This window comes from Bos mutus, chromosome 17, assembly GCF_027580195.1.
Source record: "Bos mutus isolate GX-2022 chromosome 17, NWIPB_WYAK_1.1, whole genome shotgun sequence".
Classification (NCBI taxonomy): Eukaryota; Metazoa; Chordata; class Mammalia; order Artiodactyla; family Bovidae; genus Bos; species Bos mutus.
Window position 1 is genome coordinate 27,298,252 of NC_091633.1, and position 27,947 is coordinate 27,326,198.

The 27,947-nt window shown below is 45.0% G+C and overlaps 1 protein-coding gene across 2 annotated transcripts in view; it reads left to right on the top strand.

Moving 5' to 3' along the window:
• SFSWAP (splicing factor SWAP) overlaps positions 1 to 27,947 on the top strand; it is an 81,038-nt gene extending 53,091 nt beyond the window's left edge. The window contains exons 15-20 of one of the 2 annotated variants that reach the window (XM_070386344.1): positions 7,621 to 7,886; positions 12,533 to 12,688; positions 13,928 to 14,053; positions 25,793 to 25,948; positions 27,225 to 27,297; positions 27,630 to 27,947. In XM_070386344.1, coding sequence (XP_070242445.1) covers positions 7,621 to 7,886; positions 12,533 to 12,688; positions 13,928 to 14,053; positions 25,793 to 25,948; positions 27,225 to 27,297; positions 27,630 to 27,695 — 843 coding nt within the window. In that variant the 3' untranslated portion in view covers positions 27,696 to 27,947. The remainder of the gene's footprint in view (positions 1 to 7,620; positions 7,887 to 12,532; positions 12,689 to 13,927; positions 14,054 to 25,792; positions 25,949 to 27,224; positions 27,298 to 27,629) is intronic. The other variant, XM_070386345.1, reaches the window with a different exon arrangement.

Here is a 27,947-nt window from a genome sequence, read left to right on the forward strand (position 1 = left end):
CACTTTTGAGTGGTTGGCATCTACACGTGAACATTTCTACCACACCGGCCCTGTAAGGTGCAGAGCAGCTCTGAGTGTGTGGGTGAGGGCCCCGGGCCCCCAGGACAGCAGAGGGGGCACCGGGACTGTGAGGAACCTGGATCATTTGGAGAGGTGACAGTAGCGAGGAGGCCCAGAGGCTCACCTGTGGGGGAGGCCGGTGAAGCCTGTGCAGGCAGTGATAATGCCTGCAACCCTGCATCGAAGGGTCTGTGGAGGAGGCGCAGAACAAGTCAGTGACACAGGCAGGTCTGGGAGAGGCTGGACCACTGGCTGCAGTACAAGTGGGACACTGACGAGCTAAAGCAGTGTTTCCACGGGAAGGATATGTATGGAGTAGCATTGGCAAGGCTGGCAGCAGCACGCCCAAGCAAACACAGCTGATGAGAGGGGAGGAGAGGGTGCCAACAGAGTGGAAAATGCAGGGTCATCTGGACAGAGGCCTCAGCAGTCAGACCTGGGCCATTGCCCTGCTGGGAGGGTTGCAGGGCATGCCCAGCACGGGTAGAAATTTGCAAATACAGTTCTAGAGGATGCATTTCAAAGTCTGATTTCAAACGTTACCTTGAGTCTTTTGCATGATTATCCCATTTCCTAGTTAATGTAGTGTTACTTCAGAAATAAGATTTTATTTTAAAATGTGTGTTAGTCTGCTTTTGAGCAATTTGTTTTCCCACAGCAGGAAATAGTAGTTGCTAGTTTGTGTGTTAACTTGTTGACAAATACTTCATTGTGATCAAAGACAGATTAATATTTTTCAGTGTTAGCAACAAAAGGGATGTCAGTTTTTAAATACGCCTATGAGTATCTGATCTTTCTAAAGTTCCTTTTGATTTTGCCCGCTCACAACTCAAACCAGCCTATGCTCTCCCCACTGCCCATGATGATTTGTGCCTTAGTCATCCTTGTGTAATATTAACATTCTGTCCCTGAGAGGCCGCTTTGCTTGTTTGGCACTGGTTGCCATGTGGTTCTGTTGCTGTGTCTCCTGTGGGCATCACGGGCAGCTTCTCACAGGTCACTGTGTGCAGGGCCTTAGCCAGACACCTTCAGAAACCAGACACAGGACATGTGGGGCTGCAAGGAAGGTCTTGACTCAGCAGTGGCTTAGTCTCTCAGGTTATTCATATAATTTATAGTATAAATTAACGGGTCATTTGCCTCCTTCAGGATATACACTATACAGTATGGTAGCTGCTAACCACATGTGGCAATCTCAGTTTTGTTTCTGTTAAAGTTTTTTTTTTTTTTTAATGTAGACCATTTTTAAAGTCTTTATTGAATTTATTACAGTATTGCTTCTGTTTAATGATTTGATTTTTTTGGCCAGGAGGCATGTGGGAGAGACCAGGGATCAAGCCTGCACCCCCTGCATTGGAAGGCAGAGTCTTAACCACTGGACCACCAGGGGACTCCCTGGCAATTTCAGTTAAACTTAATTAAAATTTGGGCTTCAGGTCCTTGACCACATTAGCCATATTTCAGGTGCTCCATAGCCACACGTGGCTGGTAGCTAAATGCAGCAGATGGTGCAGAAACAGAACATTTCCACCACCACAGCACGGTCTACATTACAGAGCTAGCTGGGTTTTCATTCTTTTTTGCCAGTAGTTTAAAAATCCATATTGCTGCGTCAGTCAGGGCTCTATATTATACATGCTAGAAACCTACCCTACTGCCCCCAAACGACTTAAGCAAAACCACTAACTAGTTGGGTTTGCTTTCTGAGTTGTGAGGGTAGCCTAGCTCACAGGACGTCACAAGGCATCTCAAGGATGCATCCACAGGCCCAGCCTCCCCTGGCTGGCCACACTCTCCAGCTCTGTATTGTGACAGCTGTCATAAAATCAGTGTGCATTAAAAATAAATAAATAAAAATTGATAAACTTCTGTGTAGCCATTTTAATACTGAAGATGGAAGAAAAACATTTTTGGCATATTATTCTTTATTATTTCAAGAAAGATAAAAAATACAACTGAAATGCCAAAAAAGAAAATGTGTGCAGTGTATAGAGAAGGTGCTGCAGAAGATCAGATGTGTTAGAAGTGGTTTTTGAAGTTTAGTGCTGGAGATTTCTCACTAGACAAGGCTCCATAGTTGGGTAGACCAGTTGATAGCTTTCAAATTGAGACATTAATTAAGAACAATCAGTGTTATACCACCTGGGAGATAACTGACATACTCAAAATATTCAAATCAGGCACTGAGGATCATTTGTACCAGCTTGGTTGGGTTAATCACTTTGATGTCTGGACTCCATGTAAGTTAAGCAAGAAAACCTTCTTGACCATACTTCCCCATGCAATTCTTTACTGAAATGTAATGAAACAGTCCATTTTTAAAACAAATTGTGACAGGTGATGAAAGTAGATACAATAATGTGGAACAGAAGAGATCATGAGGCAGGCCAAATGCACCAAAGGCCAGTCTTCATTCAAAGAAAGTGATATTGTGTATATAGTAGTATTGGAGGTGAGTCCTCTATTATGAGCTACTTCCGGAAAACCAGACAGATTAATTCCAACAAGTACTGCTTCAAATAGACAAACTTAAAGCAGCACTCAACAAAAAGCGTCTGGAAATAGTCGACAGAAAACAAATAATCCTCCATTGGGGTAACACAAGATCACGCATTTCTTAATGATCAGGCAAAAACCACCTGGCTGAGGAGGCAGCTGTTTCCTTGGCTGAGAAGTTCTGATCCATCTGCTGTATTCACCAGATATTGCACCTTCAGATGTCCATGTATTTCAGTCTTTACAAAGTTCTCTTAGTGGAAAAAATTTCAGTTTCCTGAAAGACTATAAAAGGCACCTGGCTCAAAAAGATACAAAGTGTTGGAAAGATGGAGTTACAAAAGTGAGAGAAGTCGCTTAGTCACGGCTGACTCTTGGCAGCACTGTGGACTGTAGCCCACCAGGCTCCCCTCCATCCATGGGATTTTCCAGGCAAGAATACTGGAGTGGGTTGCCATCTTTTTCTCCAGGGGATCGTCCTGACCCAGGGATCGAACTCAGGCCTCCCACATTGCAGGCAGACTCTTTACCCTCTGAGCCACCAGGGAATCCCTGGGATTACAAAACTGCCTGGAAAACAGTAGAAGGTAGTAGAACAGAATGATGAGTATGTTGTTCAATGCAGTTCTTGGGGAAAATGAAAAATGTATCTTTTGTTTTTACTTAAAAACCAAAGGAGCTTTTTGGTCAACCCAGTAGTTCCATGGCTTGTGTCATAAATATCCATGAACTACTTCCTCTGTGTTGCTGGAGTGTGTACCCCACCGCCACCTGTGCACACAGGAACGCCTTTGGTGTAGTCGGAGAGGCCAGGATGCACCCCTGCCCTGTCGTGTGCCACGTGCTGGGATGCTCCCCGACACTGGAGGCCAAGAAGCCCACCTCCGGAGCAGTCATGGGGGCCCTGGGAGACCAGGTCCTCCTGCTTATGTTTGGGTAGAGCACCTGCATCTCTGCAAGTCTCTTAAACTCTGCATTTTTACTTACATTCTGGGCATAGGTACCCCTGTGGGCTACACTGGGCTTCTCCCTTGACTGCTGGTGACCCTGCATGAGAGGCATGACCTGAGTCTGTTTCTTCAGGTGCGGTCACGAGAGCCACTGCCCTGGGCTGTAGGATGCATCTTGAAGTTTCTGGGTTTCAGAAGCACTGGCATGTTGCGGAGAACGTACATCTCCAGACTGCTGAGACATGCTGGCGCATACAGCCTGCCCCTGGAGCCACCACTGTGGGGGCTACCACTTGGCATGTAGGATTGGTTATCCCGTTCTGTTGTTATTCTCAAGTCTAACTGCTTGGTTTTTAATGTCCTCTTTGTATTTTTAAGCTGAAAAAACAGTGAGGTCATCAGAATGCGTCATCTTAATTCTGCCCAGCCAAGCGCCACCCCCACCCCCACCCCCAAGTTGCTGATTTTTACTTTAATGGTGAAGGGTAATAGATCATTTTATTAGAATAAATGGATCTATGACTTAATTGCAAGTTATATTTTTAATATATTGATTTACTTATTCCCTCGCCTCAAAATGAAATAAACGATAACCACAGTGGTAAAATAAGTGTTACTAACGATGGGCATTAGGACAAAGGCAGCAGAAGCAGTAATGAAGCTCAGAGATACAAATCATCAGGCTGGCAGTAATGTATAAATAGGGATTCATCTAATGAGCTGCCTCTCCCCCTCCTGGCCTGGTGTGGCTGCCTGCAGCGCCCCGTCCCCCTGGTTCCTGTCCTTTGCAGATGTCCTTAGGGGGACATATTTTCCCCTTCTCCCCCTCCTAGTGCAGCGCTCATTATCACTCGTCAGTGCCATTCTTCTGTCCCCTGTGCTGGAGAAGGAGAAAGCCATCCTGTGTTTCTCTTCATTCAGCCATCACTTAGATAAAAGATGGAGTCTCAGTTCTCCTAAAACGGGCTCTCTGGTTCCCAGGGAAATTCCCCACAGCAGCCCCGACTGCCCTGCATTCCTAAAGGCCCTGGACCTTCAGCATTACCTTCAGCATTCCTAGAGGCCTCACGTGTGCTGGCCTGGAAATTCTTAGTGGTGACTTATTACCCCCAGTTCCATCTCACTTTTTCATGCGGGGGGTGTGTGTGTGTGTGTGCTCAGTCGTGTCTGACTCTCTGCGGTCCCATCGACTAGCCCACCAGGCTCCTCTGCCCATGGGATTCTCCAGGCAAGAATACTGGAGTAGGTTGCCATTTCCTCCTCCATGGTATCTTCCCGACCCAGGGATCCAACCTACATCCCTTGCATCTGCTGCATTGGCAGGTGAATTCTTTAGTGCCACCTGAGAAGACCTACATATATTCCTAATTTAGAGTCCATGGTTATTGGGGTTTTTTAATGCATTAAAAGCTGGTTTTCCAGCCTGGCAACAGCAGAGTTCTCTACAAGCTGATGGATGTGGGGGTGAAGGGGGCAGCATTTCCCTTCCTCCAACCTCTAAAGTTAGAAAACTCACTACATTTTATTAGTCTAAATTTATTGTATCACTTTGTATGTGTGTTTAGAAGTGCCAGAGTGGGAATTAGGTGTTCTTATATATAAAGTTTTGTGTCTACATGTTAGAATTGTTTAACAACAACCAATTATTTTAAAATTTAACCTGAAAAAATATTATTGCAGGACTTCCCTGGCGGTCCAGTGGTTAAGAATCCTCGATTCCACTGCAGGGGGCACAGGTTCGATCCCCAGTTGAGGAACTAAGATCCTTCAAGCCATGCCAAGTGACACCAAAAAAAAAAAAAAAAAGGAAGAAACAGATTACTGCACTAAAATAATTTGAAGTAAGAAAGACATTTTTGATAAGAAGAACTGTCTCATGATGAAATGGTTTCCCTGGAGACAGTTTAAGCAAAACCTTAAAAATGCCCTGGGCCGCATTGCCACGATGGAGAAGAGTGAAGGCCGGACAGGAACACCAGGCGGCTATGTGCCCTTCCACAGGGGGCCTGGTTACTAAGAGTATTTTCATGGGAATAAACTGCTTTGGGAGCAGGGCATATTGTTCTTGAGCGATTCTCAGCCCCACTGCCTCTCAGCTCACAGTGAATGAAAGATGTGAAGACAGTGTGTTGTGAGTGTAAACGACAGGAGGCTGGCAGGAAGGCAGCCCTGTTCTCTGGGCATGCCCGTATCGGAGGGGCGATATCTTTGGTGGCTGTCCCACAAGACCACCATCACGGTTCCTCTCAAGTCAGGGGAAGAAGCATAGCTTCAGAAGAATCATTTGCACAAAGTGTTGTTTTGCCTCATCCAGTTGGCCTTATCCAAATGGACCCAAGGAGAAGGGAAGCCAGGCCTGCTAGAGCCCACCATCCGCCAGCAGCTGCACCCACTCGGGGCTGCAGCCCCTGCCTGGGATTTTTTTTTTTTTTTTTCATGAACCTTAACAGCTTGAAAGTTCTGAGGCACAAAATGATAAATTCCAGATTCTTCGGTGTCTCTCTGTGTATGGTGTTTACTGGCTGTAGTTAAAACTCACGTAAACTGAATCAAGGAAACGACCTTGCTCAGGATGAGGGAAAGGGGCTGAAGGGGGTGGCTGCAATTGCAAATATGAAATGCGGTTTGGGGGTGTTTTTTTGTGGTTTTCTTATGTGTGGCTTTTTTGTTTTTGTTTTTTGTAAATTCTTTTTTTTTTTTATCTTACATTGTGACATGGACAATGTTAATGTCAATAAAATAGGACTACCACATCATTTTTAAAGTTGAGTAGTAATTGCCTTCCTGGTTGGACCGTAGTGAACAAGTTCTGGAAATGGGACTGCTCTGGATGCACACTGCTGAGAGTGGTGGCTCCTGGATGTATGCGCTGGTATCTTGACGTGAAAGTTCAGTAGGCAGCAGCCCTAAGATCTGTGCACTCTGTGTGTCTGTCATACTTGGATACAGAGGTCTGAAGACTGATAACCCATTAAGTGAAATTCCTTGCTGTGTTGATACATGTGGAGTAAGGCTGGGTTGCGTTGATGGGATTGTCTTGTCTGTGGTTCCTGTTAGTGGCTTTATTTTTTTACTTTCAGTTTTACTGAGGTATAATTGTGTCACCTGAGAAAAGGTGCACATCAAGTTTTATTTGGGACAAAAATGAGGATGATAGCCTGGGGAGACAGCCTGTCAGACCTCTGAGGAACTGCTCTTCAGAGGTGGGGGGCAGGGTCCGTGTATACGTGAGTTTGGTGAAGCGGAATGTGCAGTGAAACACACGTTTTGGCGGAAGATGGCTGCTTATCAGGAGGAGCAGATGTCTCTTAGTAATGTTAGTGCTTTTCCAGGCATGAGGAGGTACAAGAATCGCTCTTAGAATCTTCTCCTGTAAAGGTCTAACTATCTGAAGGCACGTTCTGCCAGTTTTTCCCAGAGCACAGAGGGCCTCTTTCCTGATCTCTGCCCTGAACTTCTTTCAGGGTGTCAAAGGTCAGCAACTCCAGTGACCGGTGACTTCATCCTTGTAGCACCAGATGGTGAGGGACCATTTTCCAGTTAGCCGTTGACATGTAGCACTGTGTGTTCAAGGTGCATGGCATGATCTGACTTACATAAAATACACAGTAATCGACACAGTAAGTTAATATCCACTACCTCATACAAAGAAAGAAAGTGTTCTAGTAACAAATAATTTTTTTTTTTTTTAATCAAAAAGGAACCTCTTTTGGTTCAGGCAGAGCAGAGATGCATAAAAACCTAGTGCTAGCAATTTGAAGAATCTCCTTTTTAGTGGAAAGTCACAATTATTTAGGAAAGAGCAGGTGGGGCTCGTTTCCTAACACAGCCCTCCATGTGCCGCGTTTCTTTTCTCAGATCCAGCCTCCAGAGCCTGGCAGGCTGGGGACGGGACCCTGCACGGGAAGGCTCGGCCGTGAGAGGTAGGCATTCGTGCTCTTGGCCTCTGAGGAGCCATCATTCTCCCAGAGATGCCGGGGGTATATTTAGAGCCACAGACGGAGGCATGGGCTGCTCTAACAGATGAGAGAGCGCCAAAGTCGGAATCTTATACACACATTTTGAAACAGCCTATCTTCCTTGCTGAGATCCGGACGTGTGCTTCTGTTTCCAGGAGGCTGGTACCGTGCCCTGTCCTCTACTGGCTGGAGGCAGACCTCTGCCAACTTTAGACGTGAAGCCTCCAGAAGGGCGCTCGAGCCGAAGCAAAGACCCGCCGAGAGAAGAAGAGAGAGAGAGGAAAAAGAAAAAGCACAAAAAACGGTCTCGAACAAGATCGCGGTCTCCCAAGTATCATTCGTCGTCCAAGTCCAGGTCTAGGTCTCACTCAAAAGCAAAGCATTGTCTTCCCAGTGCCTATCGGACAGCGCGGCGCTCGAGGTGAGTGTGCAGGGCGCTGCCGCGGCCGGGCGTCGGGTGCGGGGCGGATCCCGCTGCTCCTGCTCGCCAGCAGGGGGCGCGGGGCTCCCCTCCCCCGGCTTGCCGCAAGCACAGACCCACACACCTGCGTGTCTTTACGCAGAGATGCGTCCTGCAATCTCTTTTCAAAATATTTTTTAACCTGACTTTCCAAAATTCATCAACTATTGCCAGGTTTTTCTTAGAAGAGAGGTATTTAAATTTTTAACAGGTCTTGGGAGCAAGCCTAGCGTATTTGCTGAAAATGTGTGGAAAATTCACAGGGTCGGGGGCGTTTTGTTTGGTGAATGAGTCGACTTTCCCAAGCTAATTCCTTTTGAATGTGTATCTGCCAACACGAGAGACACGTGCACTGTGGCTGTGTTCAGCTTCACTGGCACAACACCTGCAAGTGCCCGTAAAGGAGGAAACACAGGCACAGATCTGCTTTCTCAATCAATCTGCTTCTCCAGCCTCCCACTAACAGTCACTGTTCCACCAAAAGCCAGCTTCTGAGGAAGCAGCTTAAGGTTTTATGCAACAGAAATAATAAACACGAAAACCTGTAAGGATCACAGAATTGAGGGCTTAGTGAAGCAGGTGCTTTTCTGATTTTTAAAGCATCTGACTTACAGGAGGTTTAGAAAAGCAAGTTTCTAGTTTTAAAACTTACCTCACGCCTTCTGATTTCTTACTGAATGTCAGTTGGACTTAGTTTCTCTAGCACAGCACTTGTGCTAATCTACTTCTTCTACAATTGATGTTTTCTTTTCTTTCCATGTGAAAAATGCAGATGGCCCTATACTTTTTATTTTTTATGTTTAAAAAAAACTGTACTGTATACACATTAGCCTTTCTTGAATATACCCTAAAACAACATGCTTCCCAGTTTTTACCTAGACCAGACCTTCAAGGCTTGACAAGTATTTACCCTTGTCTACAATGAAATTAGGCTTACCTCCACGATAAATAAATTTGATCTTTGGCTCTGCATTTTTGCTAGTTCTTTATATGTTCTATCCCTTGCTCTCCCTCTCTCTCCTTCTCCCTCCCTCTCTCTCTCTCTCTCACACACACACACCTTGTTGTTTAATTAAATGAACAACTTTGCTGACATATTTCCAATTTTTGAAAGTCCCCAGGAACTTGTATGTATATATCAAAACTAGGGTTTCTTATTTGAAAAAATTTCTTATAATATAGTGGAAGTAAATAGACCTGTACAAGCCCTATGAATAATAACCATACCCAGTAAAATCCTTTGTAGATTTCATTTATTTCAGGGCTCAAAGAGAAGAAATTATAATCTACTCCTAAATCCCCTTCTAGGGGCCTGATAATACTCAGGGCTCCTTAGGTCGCTTCTTATGTAAGAAATGAGTTGGTTTTCGTGGTGCATGCTGAGACAAATGGTGCGGGTGCCTGGTTCTTAGGTGAACCCATCTGGTCAGACCTGATGGCCACAGACTTTTCCCCAAGTTGGTCTGTTCAGAACTAGAAGTGTTCATGAAACACTTGGAATTTCAACTCTCTAGGATTTCCATGGTTTTTATTGACTATCTATAGTAGAGTAAGTCATTGTGTATATTATATTAGTATTTTTAAAATAGCTTTTATTTTAGAATAGGCTTACATATTTTATATGCAAGTGTATTTTATATTGTTTAGACTTACATATTTTATATGCAAGTGTATTTAATATTGTTTTCATATATTCAGTGCTGACAAGTGCAAGAAACAAAATCCTAATCCTTAGTGTATAATTTTCAGTTAAAGAAAAAGATTAAAAAATTGTTAATATGAGTTCTGTGATGGCAGGCCGACAATTTTACCTTAATTTTACCAACAAAGTATTTTATGTGTAAAGAGAGCTGAGTATTCTCATAATTCTCAAACTTTTAAAAAAATCTTAGTAGTATCTATGAGGAAAGAAATGGCGACCCACTCCAGTATTCTTGCCTGGAGAATTCCATTGACAAAAGAGCCTGGCAGGCTACAGTCCATGGGGTTCCAAAGAGTCGGACATAACTAAGTGACTAAGACACACACACAGAGTAATATCTATGTGATACTTTCAGTTAATTTTAGTTAAATCAGCTGACTTTAGTTAAATCAGCAGATCTTTGATGTTTGATTTTACAGCTTAAATAAAGTATCAAGGCAAAGTGCAACTTTATTATAAATTGTTTTTTAAAAATACTATTAGAAAACAAAACCTTCAAAGTATTTGTCCAGGAAGTTTTGCCTTGAAAGCTTGTATGTGACAGTGATGCTGCTTGAAATCAGACCACCTCTGAACTCAGGGCGCTGAAGTGGGTTTCAGGTCTGGTTGGATGTATGGAGGAGCCCACCTGTCCTGTGGTTGGTCTCTGGGTCCCAGCGACATAAGTTACCTTCACCAAGTAGGATCCTGCCTCAGCTCTTATTTCTGAGAAGAGTGAGTTTTATCTGATAAAACTATATATTTTTCTAAGCTGGTTATAGACCTGCTTTCTTAATCCAAGCTCACATTAATAATTTCTAGGGACCCAACTGAATTTCGAATGCAGCAGTTATGAAATGAGGGAGGTTGGTGTTCTTGGTAATATGAATTGTTTGAAATGTAAAAGAAAAAAATTAAATTTTAACCAAAATATTGAGGTTGCTAATGATAACTATCATAATTATTTCTTTAACTGTCTTTTCAGATAGAATAACCCATTACAGACATAATGTCTACATAGGATATATCAGACTGTTTCTTGGGCCTGACACAATTTAATCGATTGTTTTAAAAAGACTACTGCCAGCTTCAAGTAAAATGACTTTTGTTAATATTTCTGCTTGGGGTAGGATGCTACAGTTGAAATATATTTTCTTTTGTATATTAAATTACTAAAGTCCTATGTAAAATGTAGAAAGTTAAGATTAAAAAGCTTTACTATCATAAGTAATTTTTATGTTAATATATTAATGCTTGTGTGGTTGAAGTCCCATTTATCAAGTATGTCTAAATTACTGATGACTCGGGCTCTCCAAAGGTGAATTAGTCATAGAAAAATCTTTAGTTTTGGAAATCAGTCTGTTGCTTCTCAGAAAGCACAGTGATTACCGCAAGGCAGTATTTAGTGTCTTTTAAATCAACATTGATTAAAGTATAAGACTTCTTTCTCTCTTGTTTTCTGCTTTTATATCACATTAGGTTTTATATCTTAATGGGATAAAGATGTATTCATGCAATTTACTGCCTAAAATTAAAATCCAGTTTTAATAGTTTAGGTATTTTAAAACTAAACTCAATGAGACTAAAGCTTGAAATTCAATTTATTTGTAAAGCTTTTAATAAGATCACCTGTGGTGTCATTTCATTGGTTAGTTTGTGTCTAAGGGGAGGTTTCTAGGTAGAACTCTGCACCCCCACATTTTGGGGTGTTCTCTGTGGAGGATAATGGGCCCTTGTGTCACTTCCTGAAGTAAAGTTCCCTCAGGGCTTTCATTCAAGGAGAGGCTGGAGGTTAACGTGGCTTTTGTAACAGTTACATTTAATGTTCAAAAAGAACTCAGGTGGGCCAAATTGGGGTCATATTTTAGTTTGAAATTTGTAATTCCTCACTTCTTCCACTGATAAACTGCATATCTAGTCAGTGAGTGAGTGGTTTATCTCCTGATCCTCATCGTTGAAGGAACGTGGGGCACTGATGTTCCCACGAGGAGACAGTTCACATGCTGGTTTCCAGGAAGTGAGTCGTAACCCCAGACAGAGCCACAGCCATTGATAATAGTGTTGGGGAGAAAAGCTGTGGAGACACTAGCCCCTCAAGAGAGGAGGAAGGATTTGTGAGTGAAGTTGGGTCCACAGTTCAAAAGTTAAAAGAAGTAAAACCTGGGATCCTCTTGGTTATTCAAGCCAGTTGGTGCCGGATCCTTGCTGCCAGGGCACCAGTGACACTCGTTGGGTTCCATGAGGACCTGTGAGCAGTGAAGTAACAGGAATGGAGAAGTGGGTCGCAGATGTGGTTAAACACTGGTAGAAGCAGCTATTTATAAATATCTCATCATTCAGACAAAAGGTTTCCTTATGCTTTTATTTGACAACAAACTGTTATTATTATTTAAGAAAAAAATATCCAAGTTGCATTATGCTTGAAGTTTTTTGAATTCAGACTATTGCATCTCTATAAGAAGGCCTCTGGTCACGTTATACAGATGATTTAAGGAAAGAATGGAATTCCTGTTTCTTGAACTGTGTCGTGGTAGCAATATTAAGAGCCTACTTAATAGAATAAAAACATTAGAGCTTCTTTAATCAAAATAAAACCCAAGTGTTATCTGGCATAGCTCATGGCCCATAATTCTGAGATGGGCTTTTTTCCCAGATAACTTGAAATCTACTGGTAACAGCCTCTTCACTTTAAAGAAATCTAATACTCATAGCCACCGCTAAATGGTATTGTATTTCAAAGTTACGAATTTGCAAACATTAAAAACTAATCCATTTTCCTGATTATTGAGTTTATTGTAGAATTCTGCGTCTGAGCGTTCCATAGGTGCGATAGTTTTGATTAAGCAGAGCCCTTTTTCAGGGTTCTAGTGCTGCCCAGCTCAGCACATTTTATTCTGAATGTGAAGTGTGTACCTCCATATCACAGACCCACAGCCTCCCCAGGGACGCTGAGCACGGAGCCTTGTCAGAGCAGCTCGGCAGTGGCAGCAGCAGCAGAGCGGGACAGTTATCAGGCAGCTTCGACCACGAGCAGATTTGCCTCCTGGAGCTCTTTTGAGGGGAAACCTGGTAAAATGTCAAGGTGTCTGACTGACCTCACCTTTGTAATCTGTTACTTAAATCTTAGGAAAGGTCTGGAAAATCAAAACCGCTGTATAAGCTGAGAAGCAGTTGTGTGGGAGGAGCCCCAGAGTCGAGGGGAGTTGATCCCGGAGCAGGTTCATTCTGTGGTTGTGGTGTTTTTTCAGGAATGACTCAGGGTTTTCTCCATGACACAGAGGGTGGAATGTGATTACAGGCTGATCTTTGCAACAACCATGTGTGTTGTTTGGGAGGTTTGGTTGTAACTGGAATGATTCAGTGTAGAATATTTTTAGATGACAAAAATCAAAACATCTCTTCTTTACATTGGTTTTGAGTGTGTTGTCATAGAAACAGAACAGAAATAAATTGTTTTGGTTTTGGGGGGTTTTTTTTGTTTGTTTGTTTTTTTGCTCAGATATCTGCTTATTTCAGATTTCCCCAAAATAGTATTTTCACTGAATGGACAAAAAAAAAATAAGAGTCCTAACCCTATTATTAAAGGTCTCTTCTTAAGGACCTGACCCCACAGGTGAGGGTCTGGAGTTGGAGCTCTATGTGCTGGTGTCTGTGGGACACTGCATGAATAGAATAGTCCTTTTCCAGGCACAGGAAAGGGGAGAGTAAAACATTAGAAATCTCAGAAACAAATGATTTAGCCAAAATTTTCGCGGGAATGGCATGGTCTGAATTGGATTGAAGGTTTAGGCTTCCTGCCAGTGGGCCTGCAGCCTGTTCTTCATGCTAAGAGCCCATAAGATGAGTGCACACAGGAGAAATTTCAAGTCACCTTCTAACTTTATTCTTTTTAGTTTCTTCCTCTTGCCAGTATTCAGAACAAGTAGAAAAACTCACTAGAGTCTCAATGCCTTTCCATCCCTAATTTTGATAGAAGTATCAGTGAGCTGAACTTTTTAGGGCAAAGGCAAGAGGGAGGAAGAGCAGCAGCAGGCCCGCGTCCACCAAGACCTGCAGGGAGACGCCCAGTCGGGGAGCTGGCCGCTGCCGGCCAAGAGCACATGGCTCCAGCCTCAGCATTAGTTGTGCCCCGGTTAGAAGTTTAGCACTGGCGTGACAAGCACTCTGCCCCTGAGCCTGGATCCCATTCTGGGTCGGCAAGAGTAGGGAGGTTGGGGGCGGGCCTCAGAGGACAGGCCAGGGCTGGCCGCCACCTCAGTGGTGGAGGTGCTCCCCTGCCCCCACACACAGAGAACTGAAAGGCCCGCCTTCCTCTGCCCAGGTCCCGGTCCCGGTCCCCTCGGAGACGAGCGCACTCCCCCGAGAGACGACGGGAGGACAGGAGTGTCCCCACCGCCTACCGGATGAGTAACAGCCCTGGAGTCAGCAGGAAGCGGACCCGGTCCAGGTAGGCAACCAAGCTTTCGCAGACGTGGGACCTGTACTGGGAAGGTGGGGCTTCCACATCCACAGCACAGAGCTGTCGGGAACCAGGGAAGCAGTTACTTTGACTGATCCTGAGTCATCCTGGCAGCGTTTCCACTGCTCTGGAACTCTCACAGGCAGAGGGGAACTTGCCATGCTAGAGCCAGGGACCATCTGTCTTTGCAGTGGGTCATGGGGTCTCCATTTTCCCCAAGTCTAGGTGCTCCTCTGGACCCCCCACACACAGCACCTTATCCTCTACCTGTCGAGAAGGGAAAGGACAGTAGGGATGAGTGTCAAGGAAAATCAGAAGTTCAAGTCTCAAGTAGGTCCCTGCTGCTCAGGACCAGGCCCCAGCTTCGGCTCCCAGGAGTGGGCCTGAGAGCAGGGACAGGGTCCGTCCTCTGACCCCTTGACCACTGGAAGAGACCTGTCGAGGAGGGTGAGAGAGCCAGGTTCCCACATCACCGCCGCCCCTGGTCTGGGCCTCTGACACTCAGCAAGCCAGGGCCCCCGCTCTCGCTCCCTGGGAGAGAGCTCTAGGGCTGACCTCTGCCACCAGAGGCCCCAGTACCACCACTGACTTGAGAAGACACAGAATCCAAGCCAGGAGCAGGGCTGGTGGCTGGTGGACCAGTGGGCGTTTCCCTCTCAGCTAAGCATTGCCATCTGGAGACCATCCCGTCCATTGTGGGAGGTGCCACCTGAATACTTTAAGTCACTTGGCTTCTGTATTTCCATTTGCCCCAGAAATGAGGCTTGTTGTTTTTTGTGCCCTGGCTCTGGAATTAAGCAGGCCCCAGCTGTTGTAGGTGGACAGGAGTATTGCTGTCCCAGCGACTGAGGCATCCAGAAACAGGCAGGATGCCATTGTTGCCCATCGTAGTCTCAGATTGCATGAGACTATGCTGCTTAGTGTTTGTGTGTGTCAGGACATCCAGAGTTCCAGAACCTTCTGGAGCCTTCCAGAGGACAGATCTGAATTTCAGGTGTCTGCCATTCTTGGGCAAATGAACCCAACCATCACCCAAACCTGCCTCAGAGACCCGCCTCCATCAGCACTGCCCTTAACAGGAAGAGTTCTAAAAGGCATTGCTAGCCAAATAATGTTCCTGCAGTCTGGCTAGTTATGTGATCGTTCCATTAAATGATAAAATGTCATCTCATTTTCTTAAAACAGTAAAAACAGAAAAATCAGAAAGGAGCTGTGAAGCTAATATATTTCAGCAAAGGCTTCATGTACAGACTCATTCCGTCTGTTTATAAATTTCATTTTGTGCCTTAGAAATCCCTCACTAAGTGTACGTGACTGTTCCAGGATAACATGATGAAAAGTGAAGTCCATTTTAAATTTTATTCCTTATTCAAGTAATTGACATTTGAAATTTATCATCACCCTTGGTATATGTAAAGGGCATGGTCTAAAATTAATTCCTTGTAGCCGAAAATCTCTCCTAACAGAAGAGTTCTTGCTTTACCCTCAAAATTAGCCATTGCATTAAAAGAGCTATCACTTGAGACTATGGTAATTATATTAGGATTCATCAGAGCTTGTGTTATCATCAGAACTTTAAGTCAGACAAAAGAAGTCAAGATTCATCCCACTACAGGGCCCAGCTGCCCTGCCCTGGTGGATGGGATTAATCCTGTGACCTGACTCTGAGGGGCTGTGGGCAGTGGTGGATTCAGGGGGAACCCAGAAGAGTTGAACATGTGCATGATTACTGGTCAATTTCATGGTGGTGATTATAAACTGAGTTGTCTCCCAGTTCAGTTCAGTCACTCAGTCACGTCTGACTCTTTGCAACCCCATGAACTGTAGCACACCAGGCTTCCCTGTCCATCACCGACTCCTGGACCTTGCTAAAACTCACGTCCATCGAGTTGGTGATGCTATCCCACCATCTCATTCTCTGTCATCCCCTTCTCCTCCTGCCTTCAATCTTTCCCAGCATCAGGGTCTTTTCTAATGAGTCAGTTCTTCTCATCAGGTGGCCAAAGTATTGAAGCTTCAGCATCAGTCCTTCCAATGAATATTCAGGACTGATTTGCTTTAGGATGGACTGGTTTGATCTCCTTGCAGTCCAAGGGACTCTGAAGAGTCTTCTCCAACACCACAGTTCAAAAGCATCAATTCTTTGGCACTCAGCTTTCTTTATCGTCCAACTCTCACATCCATACATGACTACTGGAAAAACCATAGCTGTGACTAGACAGACCTTTGTCAGCAAAGTAATGTCTCTGCTTTTTAATCTATCTAGGTTTGTCATCACCTCATGGCAAATAGATGGGGAAACAATGGAAACAGTGACAGACTTTCTTTTCCTGGGCTCCAGAATCACTGCAGATAGTGACTGCAGCCATGAAATTAAAAGACGCTTGCTCCTTAGAAGAAAAGCTATGACAAACCTAGAGTTGTCTCTAGGTCCAGAATATGTTTTTTTAGAGGGCAAGTTATATAAACCCAACAGTCAGGCTGTTCCCTCTGTCCTTCTACTCAGAGTAGCTGCTGGGGCGGAGAAGGGGGTCTCTGCTTCAGTACAGCAGCAGGTAGCTAATTATGCACCAAGTCAGGGCGACTAATCCCATCAGGTCCCCCAACTGAGGGGAAAGTGCCTCCTCCCAGATTTGAAGGATTATTCCTACAAGCTGATCATTGAATGCAATGCTTCTTTCACTGACTTTTTTTTTTTAATTTTAACTTACTAGAAAGTTTTTAATTTACTTAGAAATAGTACAGTGAACAGCCATCTGCGTGAAGCTTGTAGCTCAATTCACTGTTAATGTTTTTCCCACATTTGCTTTCCTCTCTCTCTCTGTCCCTCCCTCCCACCTTTCTATGTATGTATTTCATGACTTACACGAGTCCAGGCCAGTCCAGGTCATTGAAGACCCCACACTCTGGGTTTGTCTTACTTTGTCCTCTTGGCTGTGTTGCTGTTAAGTATCTGCGGCAAGAGTACTGTATACTGTATAAATGTTGCTGTGTGACTTCCCATGGTATCACACAGATGCACACGTGTCCCTTTGCCCCGTTACTAGTGACTCTGAGTTTGATGGCTTGGTTAAGGTTGCACTTGCTTTTGCCTTTTCCTCTTTGAACTGGCAGGTAGTCTGTGGGCGGCGCTGCACAGTGTGAATGTCTGCTGCCATCGACTTTCTCCTCATTTTTTCTCTAAAGACATCCCACCCTTTGTTTAGTATCATTGTGGATTTGGGGTTTGGGGAATTTGTTTTATATTGGTTGCATAATAATCCATTGCCATTATATTCCATTTGATGGTGACATCGTCTCACATTTGACCCCGTTGTTCCTTGAGCACTTTGTCACTTTTGACCCAAGATACTCTAGGTTTAGCTGTTGCTTCCCCTACCTCGGACCTGGGGTCAGTCATTTCTCCTAGGAATCATGGTTCCTTTTAGTGAGTGTTTAGAAATCTAAATTTGGGTAGAGTGAATATTTTTTAAAGTAAAATTCATGAAAATGTTTAGCCAAATCATATTACCATATACTCCAACAGGAAGTCCCCGTTACTTTATAACAGTAAATAGTTAGTGATTGATTGGGGAGGGGGTGGTTAGCATTGAATTCCTCCAGCTCATCACTGCTCTGAACACATCAGTAAATGTTTATCAAGTAAGTGGGAATATACTGCTGTTCTACAGTTCTTACATCATACATGCTGCTGCTGCTAAGTCACTTCAGTCGTGTCCGACTCTGTGCAACCCCATAGACGGCAGCCCACCAGGCCCCGCCGTCCCTGGGATTCTCCAGGCAAGAAGACTGGAGTGGGTTACATCATACATGAGATGTTATTAATTCATTGTAGACTATGACTGTTAAAGGTTGTAGAGCAACCAGTTAAGAAAGGCTAAAAATCTAATAGAGACTGTTAAAGAGAACATTAAAATGCTTTATTAATGCAAAAGAAAGCAGAAAAGTGGGGAGGGGAAGGGAAAAGAACAAATAGACAACTGGAAGGCAAAAGAGATTGTTAACACCATCTGTACAAATAATTACATTAAATGTAAGTAGACTAAAAGCTCTAGTTAAAAGGCAGAAATTTAGACTACATTAAAGTGCAAAACCTAATACTAAGCTGCTTAAGGGACACCTGAAATACACAAAGACTTTGAAATCTAAAAGACTGAAAAAAGATACACCATACAGGGCTAATAAGAAGAAAGGCAATATGGCTGTTTTAATAGAAGACCACATAGACTTGAAGCAGTGGTGCTAGAAATCAAGAAGGCCTTTTCATAATGATGAAGGGATCAGTTCTTCATGAGCACATAATGTTTTAAATGTGAGTGTTGAATAAAAGCTTTAAAATACTTGAAACAGAAACTGAAAGAATTAAAGGGAAAAAGGCAGGCAGTATAGCAGTACAGATGCAGCAAACGTGAGCAGAGCATCAACCACCTGAACACTACGCCCTGCAGTGAGGCACGCACTCTCATGGCGTGTGCGTCGTGGCGTGCTCGGGCCAGTCACCAAGCTAGACCATTCTCTGTACCACTGAATTAGTGCCAGTACGTTCACATAACACAGAGTGTGTCTTCCGACCACATGACTAAGTGTGTGTGCGTGCTAAGTTGCTCAGTCGTGTCCGACTCTGTGCAACCCCATGGACTGCAACCCACCAGGCTCCTCTGTCCATGGGATTCTCCAGCCAAGAATACTGGATTGGGTTTCCATGTTCTCCTTCAGGGGATCTTCCCAACCCAGGGATTGAACCTGAGTCTCTTATGTCCCTGCATTGGCAGGCGGGTTCTTTACGACTAGCACCACCTAGGAAGGCCGACTTTAAGTATAAAAATCTGTAAAAGGATATCTGGAAAGATCCCAAATATTTGAAAATTAACATATTTGAAAATTACCCATAGGTCAAAGAAGAAATCACAAGAGAAAGTAGAAGATAGTTTGAAATGAATAATAATGAAAATGTGACACTCAAGTCTGTGGGGTGCAGTTGTGCTCAGAAAGAAGTTACTAGCTTTAAATGTTTATATTAAAAAAAGAGCAAAGTCTAAAAACTGTGATCTAATCTTCTGTCTTAAGCTAGAAAAAAGAAGAACAAATTAAACCAAAAGTAAGTAGAAGCAAGGAAGTAATAAAAGTAAGATCAGAAATCAACAAAACAGAAAACAGACTCACAGAGGAAAATAGTAAAACCAAATGATGGTTCTTTGAAAATGATTTTTTTAATTGATTAATCTGTTTTTAGATTGATCAAGAATGAAAGACCCAATAGATATTAAAAGAATAATAAGGAAATAAATACCATGCCAATAAACTTAACAGTTTAGGTGAAATGGACAAATCTCCTTGAAAGAAACAAACTACAAACGGACAACAGAAGAAATGGAAAGTCTAAATAGTTCCATACCTGCTAAAAGGATTTCATTTATAATTTAAAACTTCCAAAAAACTCAGGCCCAGATGACTTCTATCAGTAGAGTCTAACAAACATTCAAGAAAAAGGAGAACACCAGTTTTATAGACACTTCGAAGGAAACAGAAGAGAGAACACTTCATGAGCCCACCCTGAAGCAGATGGCCACGTGTGTGCACATCTGTGTGGTGTGGAGTGTGTTTTGTCAGGGGGTGTAGATGTAGTCATGAACTAATATTCTCAGGAAAAGAAATGCAAACATTCTTAACAAAATGTTAGCTGATTTGAGTGTAGCAGTTTACTAAAAGGATAATAACCAATACATCGGGACCAAATGGGATTTGTCTCAGAAGTGCAGAGTTCTTTAACATTCAAAAACCAGTCGTTGTAATTCACAGTGTTGACAAAAAAATTGAAGAGAATCATATGACATCTCAATGGATGCAGAAAAAAGTATTTGACACAGTTGATCACCCATTCATTAAAAAGAAAAATGGAGGGGGGGGATATTTTTGGCAAAAGCAGGAATAGAAGGAAATCTTTTCCATCCAATTTTATTTTTTGCTGCACCCAGCAGCTTTTGGGAACTTAGTTCCCTAACCAGGGATTGAACCCTGGCCCTCGGCAGTGAAAAGGTGGTGTCCTAACCGCTGGACCACCAGGGAATTCCTGAAGGGCATCTTTGCAAAATCTGCAACTAACATCACACTTCCTAGTGCCTTCCTCTGAGATGAGAGACAAGGCCAGGGTGTCTGCTGTGTAATAGAATTCATAGCCATGACAGTAAGGCAAGAAAAAGAAATAGAAGGCATAAAGATTGCAAAGGAAAATGTAAAACTATCTTCTTACATAATTATGTAAATCTTAAGGAACCTCTTATTTCTGTATACTAGCATAAAACACGGAGAAGGCAATGGCACCCCACTTCAGTACTCTTGTCTGGAAAATCCCATGAACGGAGGAGCCTGTTGGCGTGCAATCCATAGGGTCGCTAAGAGTCGGACACAACTGAGCGACTTCACTTTCATGCATCGGAGAAAGAAATGGCAACCCACTCCAGTGTTCTTGCCTGAAGAATCCCAGGGACGGGGGAGCCTGGTGGGCTGCCATCCCTGGGATGCCACCTATGGGGTCGCACAGGGTCGGACGTGACTGAAGCAACTTAGCAGCAGCAGCATAAAACAATTAAAAAATGAAGTTAAAAGCAATACCATCCATAACAGTATCAGAAAAGCAAACTACATATGGATTAGTGTAAGGAAACATGTAAGATCTTTCTACAATGAAAAACCATAAAACATTTCAGAGAAAATGTTTAGGAAACTTAAAGAAATGGAGAGAAACTCCGTATTCATGGATTGGAAGGCTTGGTATTAGTCAGATGCTCTTCTCCACAAACTGATCTGTAGACCCAATACAGTCCCAATCAAAGCTCTCATGGGCTTCTTGTAGGTATTGGCAAACTGACTAGCAGTCAGAACAACCTTGAGGACTCCCCTGGTAGTCCAGTGGTTGAGAGTCCTACTGCCATTGCCAGAGTCACGGGTTCAACCCCTGGTCCAGGAAAATCCCACGTGCCACAGAGCCACTAACCCCACGAGCCACAACTGCTGAAGCTCACACTCTAGAGCCCACGCTCCACAAGAGAAGCCGCAAGCCTGCTCCTCAGCGAGAGAGCAGCCCCTGCTCGCCCAAGTGGAGAAAGGCCCGCGTGTAGCAACAAAGACCCGGCGCAGCCAAAAACAAAAGGAAATTAGAAAAGAAAGAAAAGAAAAAAACTTTGAAACTAAATTGGAGGACTTTTACTACTAATTCAAGACTTACTAGAAAGCTTCATCAATCAGACAGTATGTGCTGTACACCTTTAAGAGGTAAAGAGCCAAAATAGCGCAGTGAGGAAAGTCTTTTCAACAAAATTTGCTTGAATAACTGGATACCAAAGTGGAAGAACAGTGACCTGTACCCCATATACCAAGTTTAACTTAAGGTGTATCACAGACCTAAATGTGAAAACTGAAACCATTCTGTGTGTGTGTGTGTTTTTGTTTTTTTTTTTTTTAAGAAAATAAGGAGAATACATTTAATGAAGTGCCAGAGAATCTTGAGGATATAGACAATTCCACCATAAGAAAAAAAGATTATAAATTTGACTTCATTGAAATTAAAAATTTCATTCAAAAGGCACAGTTAAACTGCATTGACAGGCCCCAGATGGGGAGAAATATTTGCAGTGTGTATCTTTGACAAAGGCCTGTGTCAGTACCGAAAAGACAACCCCATAGAAAAGGGGCAGACTGCCTGAAAGATGTTTCATGACAGAATATATTTAAGGGCCTCGTCTCCATCAGTCTGGAAGGACGTTGTTGTTGAGCTGTCAGGGAGAAAAACTACCATGGCTTCCAGTTCTCTGATGGGCGCTTGGATGCACAGCCTTCTGGTCAAGCATCTGCGACTTGATATTGCTGTAGCATTTACTGTGTGCCTGGGAGTTGAGTTTTTCTCTTAAGTTTGCTGTGGGTGAATCAGGAAAGAAGGCATACACGGTTTCCTACACAAATTGTGATTCCATAAAAGATCTGGAGGAGATGAGGAAGGCTGGTGTCTTTCAGAGTGCAGAGTGATTTGGGAATGTAAAGGATTTCTTTGGGTTGAGTTCCGTGGTAGTTAGTCACTTGATCTGTGTTCCTAAAGTATGAACCATGAATATCTGGGCTACGGAATAGTTTCTCTTGATAAATAAACAACTAATAAATACTGTGCATGAGAAAAAGAATATATTTAAATAGCCAGTGAAGATAGGGTATGAAAAGATGCTTAACTTCATTAGTCATCTGTTAGTGAAATGCAGATTAAAACCACAATGCAGTGCTGTTTACACTGACAGGAATAGCCGGAAATAAGCAAGCCCGGTATTACGTAGTAAGTGTCGACAAGCGTGTGAGCAGCCATAATCCTGAGACGTAGCTGCAAGGCGGGGGCAGGGTGGTACAGCACTTGGGAAACAGTTCGGCGGTTTCTTACAGAGTTCCGCATGTACTGCTCCAGGGCCCGACTCTGCTGGTCCCAGGTGTCCACTCCCCATAAACATTTGCCCGAAAATGCCCACTTGATTCGTAATTGCCAAAATTGGCAACAACTCAGGTATCGGTTAACAGGAGAAAGCCTAAACTGTATGAAGGCAGATTCATACAGTATATAATCAAAGTAGGAACCATTATAATCAACACATTCTTTTGCCAATGAGAAATAAGTTTGTCTCTTCTTATAGCATAAAAATCTGTGCTTCGGGATTCAACCAACTCTTGGAAAGCATTTTCTGTGTCTTGCTGGTTGCAGAAGCATGTTCCCTGCAAAAAGTTGTTGAGATGCTTGAAGAAGCAGTAATCACTTGGCAAGAGGTCAGGTGAATATGGCGGATGAGGCAGAACTTCGTAGCCCAGTTTGTTCAACTTCTGAAGCGCTGGTTCACAGCGTGCGGCCGGGTGTAGTGCAGGTGAACTGGGCCCGTTCTGTTGACCAGTGCCGGCTGCAGGTGTTGCAGTTTTCAGTGCATCCCATCCATTTGCTGAGCATACTTCTCAGATGTCATGGTTTTCACCAGGATTCAAAAAGCTGTAGTGGATCAGACTAGCAGCAGACCACCAAACAGTGACTATGACTTTTTTTTTGGTGCAAGTTTGGCTTTGAGAAGTGCTTTGGAGCTTCTTCTTGGTCCAGCCACTGAGCTGGTTGTCGCCACTTGTTGTATAAAATCCACTTTTTGTGGCATGTCACAGTCCAATTAAGAAATGGTTCATTGTTGTGTACAATAAGGGAAGGTGACACTTCAAAAGGACAATTTTTTTTGACTTGCAGTCAGCTCATGAGACACCCATGTAACAAGCTTTATCACCTTTCCAGTTTGCTTCAAATGCCAGAAGACTGTAGAATGGTCAACACTGAGTTCTTTGGCAGCTTCTCGGGTAGTTGTAAGAGGATCAGCTTCAGTGATCCTCTCAGTTGGTCGTTGCCAGCTTCCAACGGCCGCCCACTGCACTCCTCATCTTCAAGGCTCTCCTCTCCTTTGCAAAACTTCTTGAATTACCACTGCACTGTGCTTTGGTTAGCAGTTCCTGGGCTAAATGCATTGTTGATGTTGTGAGTTGTCTCCGACGCTTTATGACCCATTTTGAACTCTAATAAGAAAATCGCTCAAATTTGCTCTTTATCTCACATCATTTCTAAAATAAATATAAATAGCAAGTAATGTCATTAGCAAAAAAAAACATAAAGCAAGAAATGTGTGTTAAAATGATGTATATAACAAAACTGCATTTTTTTAAGAATGTATTCCAGTGTCAAACGGCAAAGTTCAGCAGTGCAAAACTGCAATTACTTTTGCAGCAACCTAATACATGCTAGAAATCAGAGCAGCGGGTCCTGTGAGGGAGGGGAAGGGGTGCAGATGGCAGAGCGTCAGTGGAAGAACCTTCGGGATGGCGGGGTGTCCCTGATTGTGAGGGGTTTCTGGGTTTCACCATGTCTGCAACTTGGCCAGAATCAACAAATAGCGCTTCAGACATTTGCATTTTGCTGGATGTAAAGCACACCTCAATTTAAAATAATACTATTAATAATTAGATTACTTAATTCCTTAAGCAAACACTTGGAAAGTTTTGTTATGAAGATCAAGTTGTAGTGATTTACAGGTCAGGATTGCTAACCTACCTTTATTTCATATCAGCAGCCCCAGGAGCTTAACTAGATTTGGGGTTGAGGTCACTTTTTTTTTTTTTTTTAACCCTGCTTCCTTTGAAATCCTAGACATTTGTTTATAGACAAAAATTCGCAAAAACCTCTGCAGTATAAGAAGTAGGCCTGTGGTATTATGCACTTTCCACCTCTGTGTCCAGCCCCAGGAACAGCCTCTTCTTTCTCGACCACTTCTCTTCATCCAGGCCTGCACAGAGGCCACCTCCCCACAGCCCAGCTCACTGGGGGACACTTCCCGCAGCTGAAGTCGTCAGGCTGTCACCACCCAGGGCCAGACCCTGGTGCTGTGGTTGAGGCAGAGCCAGAAAGCTGTGCCCTGCCAGACAGGAGGATCGGCTTGCTTCTCTGGCTCAGCAGTCTGCTACGCCAGGGGCCCATGGGAGCTGAACCGGGGCCTGGACTCAAGCACGAGCCCCCTCAGGTGCCTGGGGTGGCCCTGCCTGTACCCCACACTCTGCTACCAAGGCGGATAGGGGCACCAGGGAAATAGGTCGGGTGGCAGGTGAAATGGTGAGAGGACGTGAGGACAGACCCTGGGGTGTCTGCAGGTTGGGGAGGGCCTGCAAGCTACCTGAGTCCTGAGGAGCCGGGAGGAGTCTGAGCTGTACAGGCGGTGACCTGGGGTGTCCGTGTTTAGAGCAATAAATATTTTCAGGGGTCACTATAGCACTGGGAGCCTGTCATCCACCCTCCAGCTGGCACCCTGCACAGTTTGGGCATCAGGCTCATGAAATTCACAGTGACCTGTGTCTGCAAAGAGTCTCCCAGAAATGCTTGGTCACAGCAAGAGGGCAGGCTGCGGAGGCCCCTGTGCTGTGTGCCGGGGTGGGCTTCTCAAGGACTGGCAACAGGTGGTCTTTGAGAGGAAGCCCGGAGGAGGGGCTCAGTGCCCGTGTGCACTTCCACGCTTTCACCATCTACACACGTTCCCTCTTTCTTCAGGCGTTTTAGGGGCACGAGAAGGAGGGTCACAGGGCAGAATGTAGCACGAGACCTTCGGGAAGCTCAAGGATGTCTTCTCTGGGCGGGGGAGGGTCTGGAAAGGGGAGATGGAGCTGGGGGCACATTTCTGACGTGGGATTGCAGGCCTTAGTGACTCGGAGCGTGTGGGCTAGTCAGCGAGACGTGGCCGTGGGGACCAGCGGGAGCACAGGCAGCCCCGGAGCACTGTCCACCTCAGGCCAGGACACACTGAGCTTTTGTGTTCACAGAGCTTGGTTTTAATCATTTTCCATTTCTGGCTGGAAATTCCCGTTAAGTCAGCATAAATGAACAGGAAGCATAAACAGCACTCAGTTGCTTATCTTGAGTGTTTAAATGCAGATAAAGCGCTGAGTGTGTTATAAACCCACAGGCATCTGACTTCAGGACTTCTGTCTCAAAGGTGGTCTACATTTCACTTCTTGCATGGCTTTTATATTGTTACACCCATCCAGGTTTCAAGTTAAATGTACATAGTTCTTAAAAAGAGTTAATGTGTATAGAAGGGGGAAGTTGCCGAATTCTCCTGGAATACACCCAGCACTCCTTCAGAGCCAGCGCGGTGCCTTTGTCTAACACTGCTTTCCTTCCAGGAGCCCCCACGAGAAGAAGAAGAAGAGACGCTCACGGTCACGGACCAAGTCCAAGGCCGGATCTCAGCCAGCCTCCCCGAGCAAGCAGCCCGCGCGCCGCCACTCGGCCAGCATCTCTCCTGTGGAGAGCCGGGGCTCCAGCCAGGAGCGCTCCAGGTAGCCCCGCCGTGACCCGCCCCGACCTCTGGGCCGCGCAGGGCAGCTGAGACGGGGCAGGCTCGCTGGCAAAGCCCCAGACCCCTGCTCCCACGCCCTCCTCTCTGTGTCACTCAGGCTCAAAATGAGCCTAAGGTGGACACAGAGGTCAGAGAACCTAGGCTGCCTCCTGCACCCCGCACCCTGGGCTGCCCCCACCCCCCACCCCCCTGTGAGCAGGTGGGGGGCCTCCCCTCCCCGACCTGGGTGCGAGTCCTGGGGAAGCGCCTGCGTCAGATGTAATGTGGCAGCAGCCGTTCCCTGATGATGGCACCTCTGTCCTCACATGGGCCGTGTGAGGTGGGAGTCGCCCCCGCTGCAGAGCCTCTGTGACCACAGGAAGGGAGCAGGCACAGGAGTGCACGGTGACTGAGCCCCAGAACCCCTGTCAACCCACTGCTCATTCTGAGCCGGAGCAGACGGGTGAAACTTGCTGAGCACACAGGCTTCAGGGCCGTGGGAGTCCACACTGAGCATCACAGTCTCCCCATGCCCACGAGGTGGCTCCCCAAGGACTGGCTGCCCTGGCTGTTGGGAGGTATCTGCCAGACAATACCACTTCATAAAGCCGCCCCCACCCATCCACCCAGAGGGGCGCTGGGATCATGTCCCCTCCTGCTTGTAGACCCACTGTTTTCATGAATGTGAATTTTGGCCCATCTCCCCTAAAACTGGCGGGTGAGTGGCAGAGACAATAGCTCAGTTGCTGCTGCTACTGCTAAGTCGCTTCAGTCGTGTCCGACTCTTAGCAACCTCATGGACTGCAGCCTACCAGGCTCCTCCGTCCATGGGATTTTCCAGGCAAGAGTACTGGAGTGGGGTGCCATTGCCTTCTCCATAGCTCACTTGGGGTGAATCAAAAACTAAGCTGTGGCTTCTTCAAAGGTGAGACTGAGTACAGGCTCCATCATCACTTGTGTGTCACATCCATGCCCCCAAAAGCCCAAAAAATGGGCCGGAGGTGCCCACTCAGGTTATGGTCAGGTTCTGAATGCACGCCAGCTCTCTGTGCTGCCCTCCTTTTCTTCATCATTTTGTAAATGTGTCTTACATGATGTTTATATGAAAATGTCTTTTGAGTTAGATTACATTTTATGAAATATTTCAAATTTCTGTTACATAAAATAGACAAGTAAAATACATACATTTATAAGGTTGCTTTATTTTTTAAAGATATTGGAAACAAAATGGCTTGAAGTATTTTTAAGCCCCCGATTTCTCTTTCTCTTTGCATTAGGGGAGTTTCTCAGGAAAAGGACGGTCAGATCTCCTCAGCCATCGTTTCTTCAGTGCAGAGCAAAATCACTCAGGTAAGGTGGGAATGGGTCTCTCTTCCCTCCCTTCTTTTTATGAAGGGGCTAGCCTTCACTTCCTTCTCCTCTCGTGGGTGCTGATGGGGGTCCTGGGCTGCTTGCCTGGAGGTCCCAGGGTGGCTGAGCCCTGAGCTTCCCTCTCCGGGCAGCCCTGCATCCTCCTTCCCGGGTGACCTGTGTGGTCGACTCCTGGGCCCTGAGCCTGTGATCCTACCTCGGGTCCCAGCAGCGGGGCTGGGACGGAGCCCTGCCCTGAGCACATCCACGGCCCCCAGCACGTTGCTCCCAGTCTCCTCTGTCTTCACCTCACCTTGTCTCTTCTCACACAGGACCTCATGGCCAAAGTAAGAGCGATGCTAGCAGCTTCCAAAAACATGCAGACCAGCGCCTCCTGAGACACAGGCCTCGGGCAACTGGGCGACTGGGCTCCCAAAGCCGGCAGAGCAGAGAGCCCCGACCTGCACAGACCATCCCCCCCGGGGCTCCTGGACAGTTGGCGGGTTTTGTAAATTACTTTTTGATGACATTTTCAGTTTAAGATTTTTGACCAGCAGTCTCTTACCTGTATATTTGTAAATAATATCATGTTTCTGTGAAAATGTATTATCAAATAAAATGGGAGGAAAACACCTTTTTTAGCTAGTAAC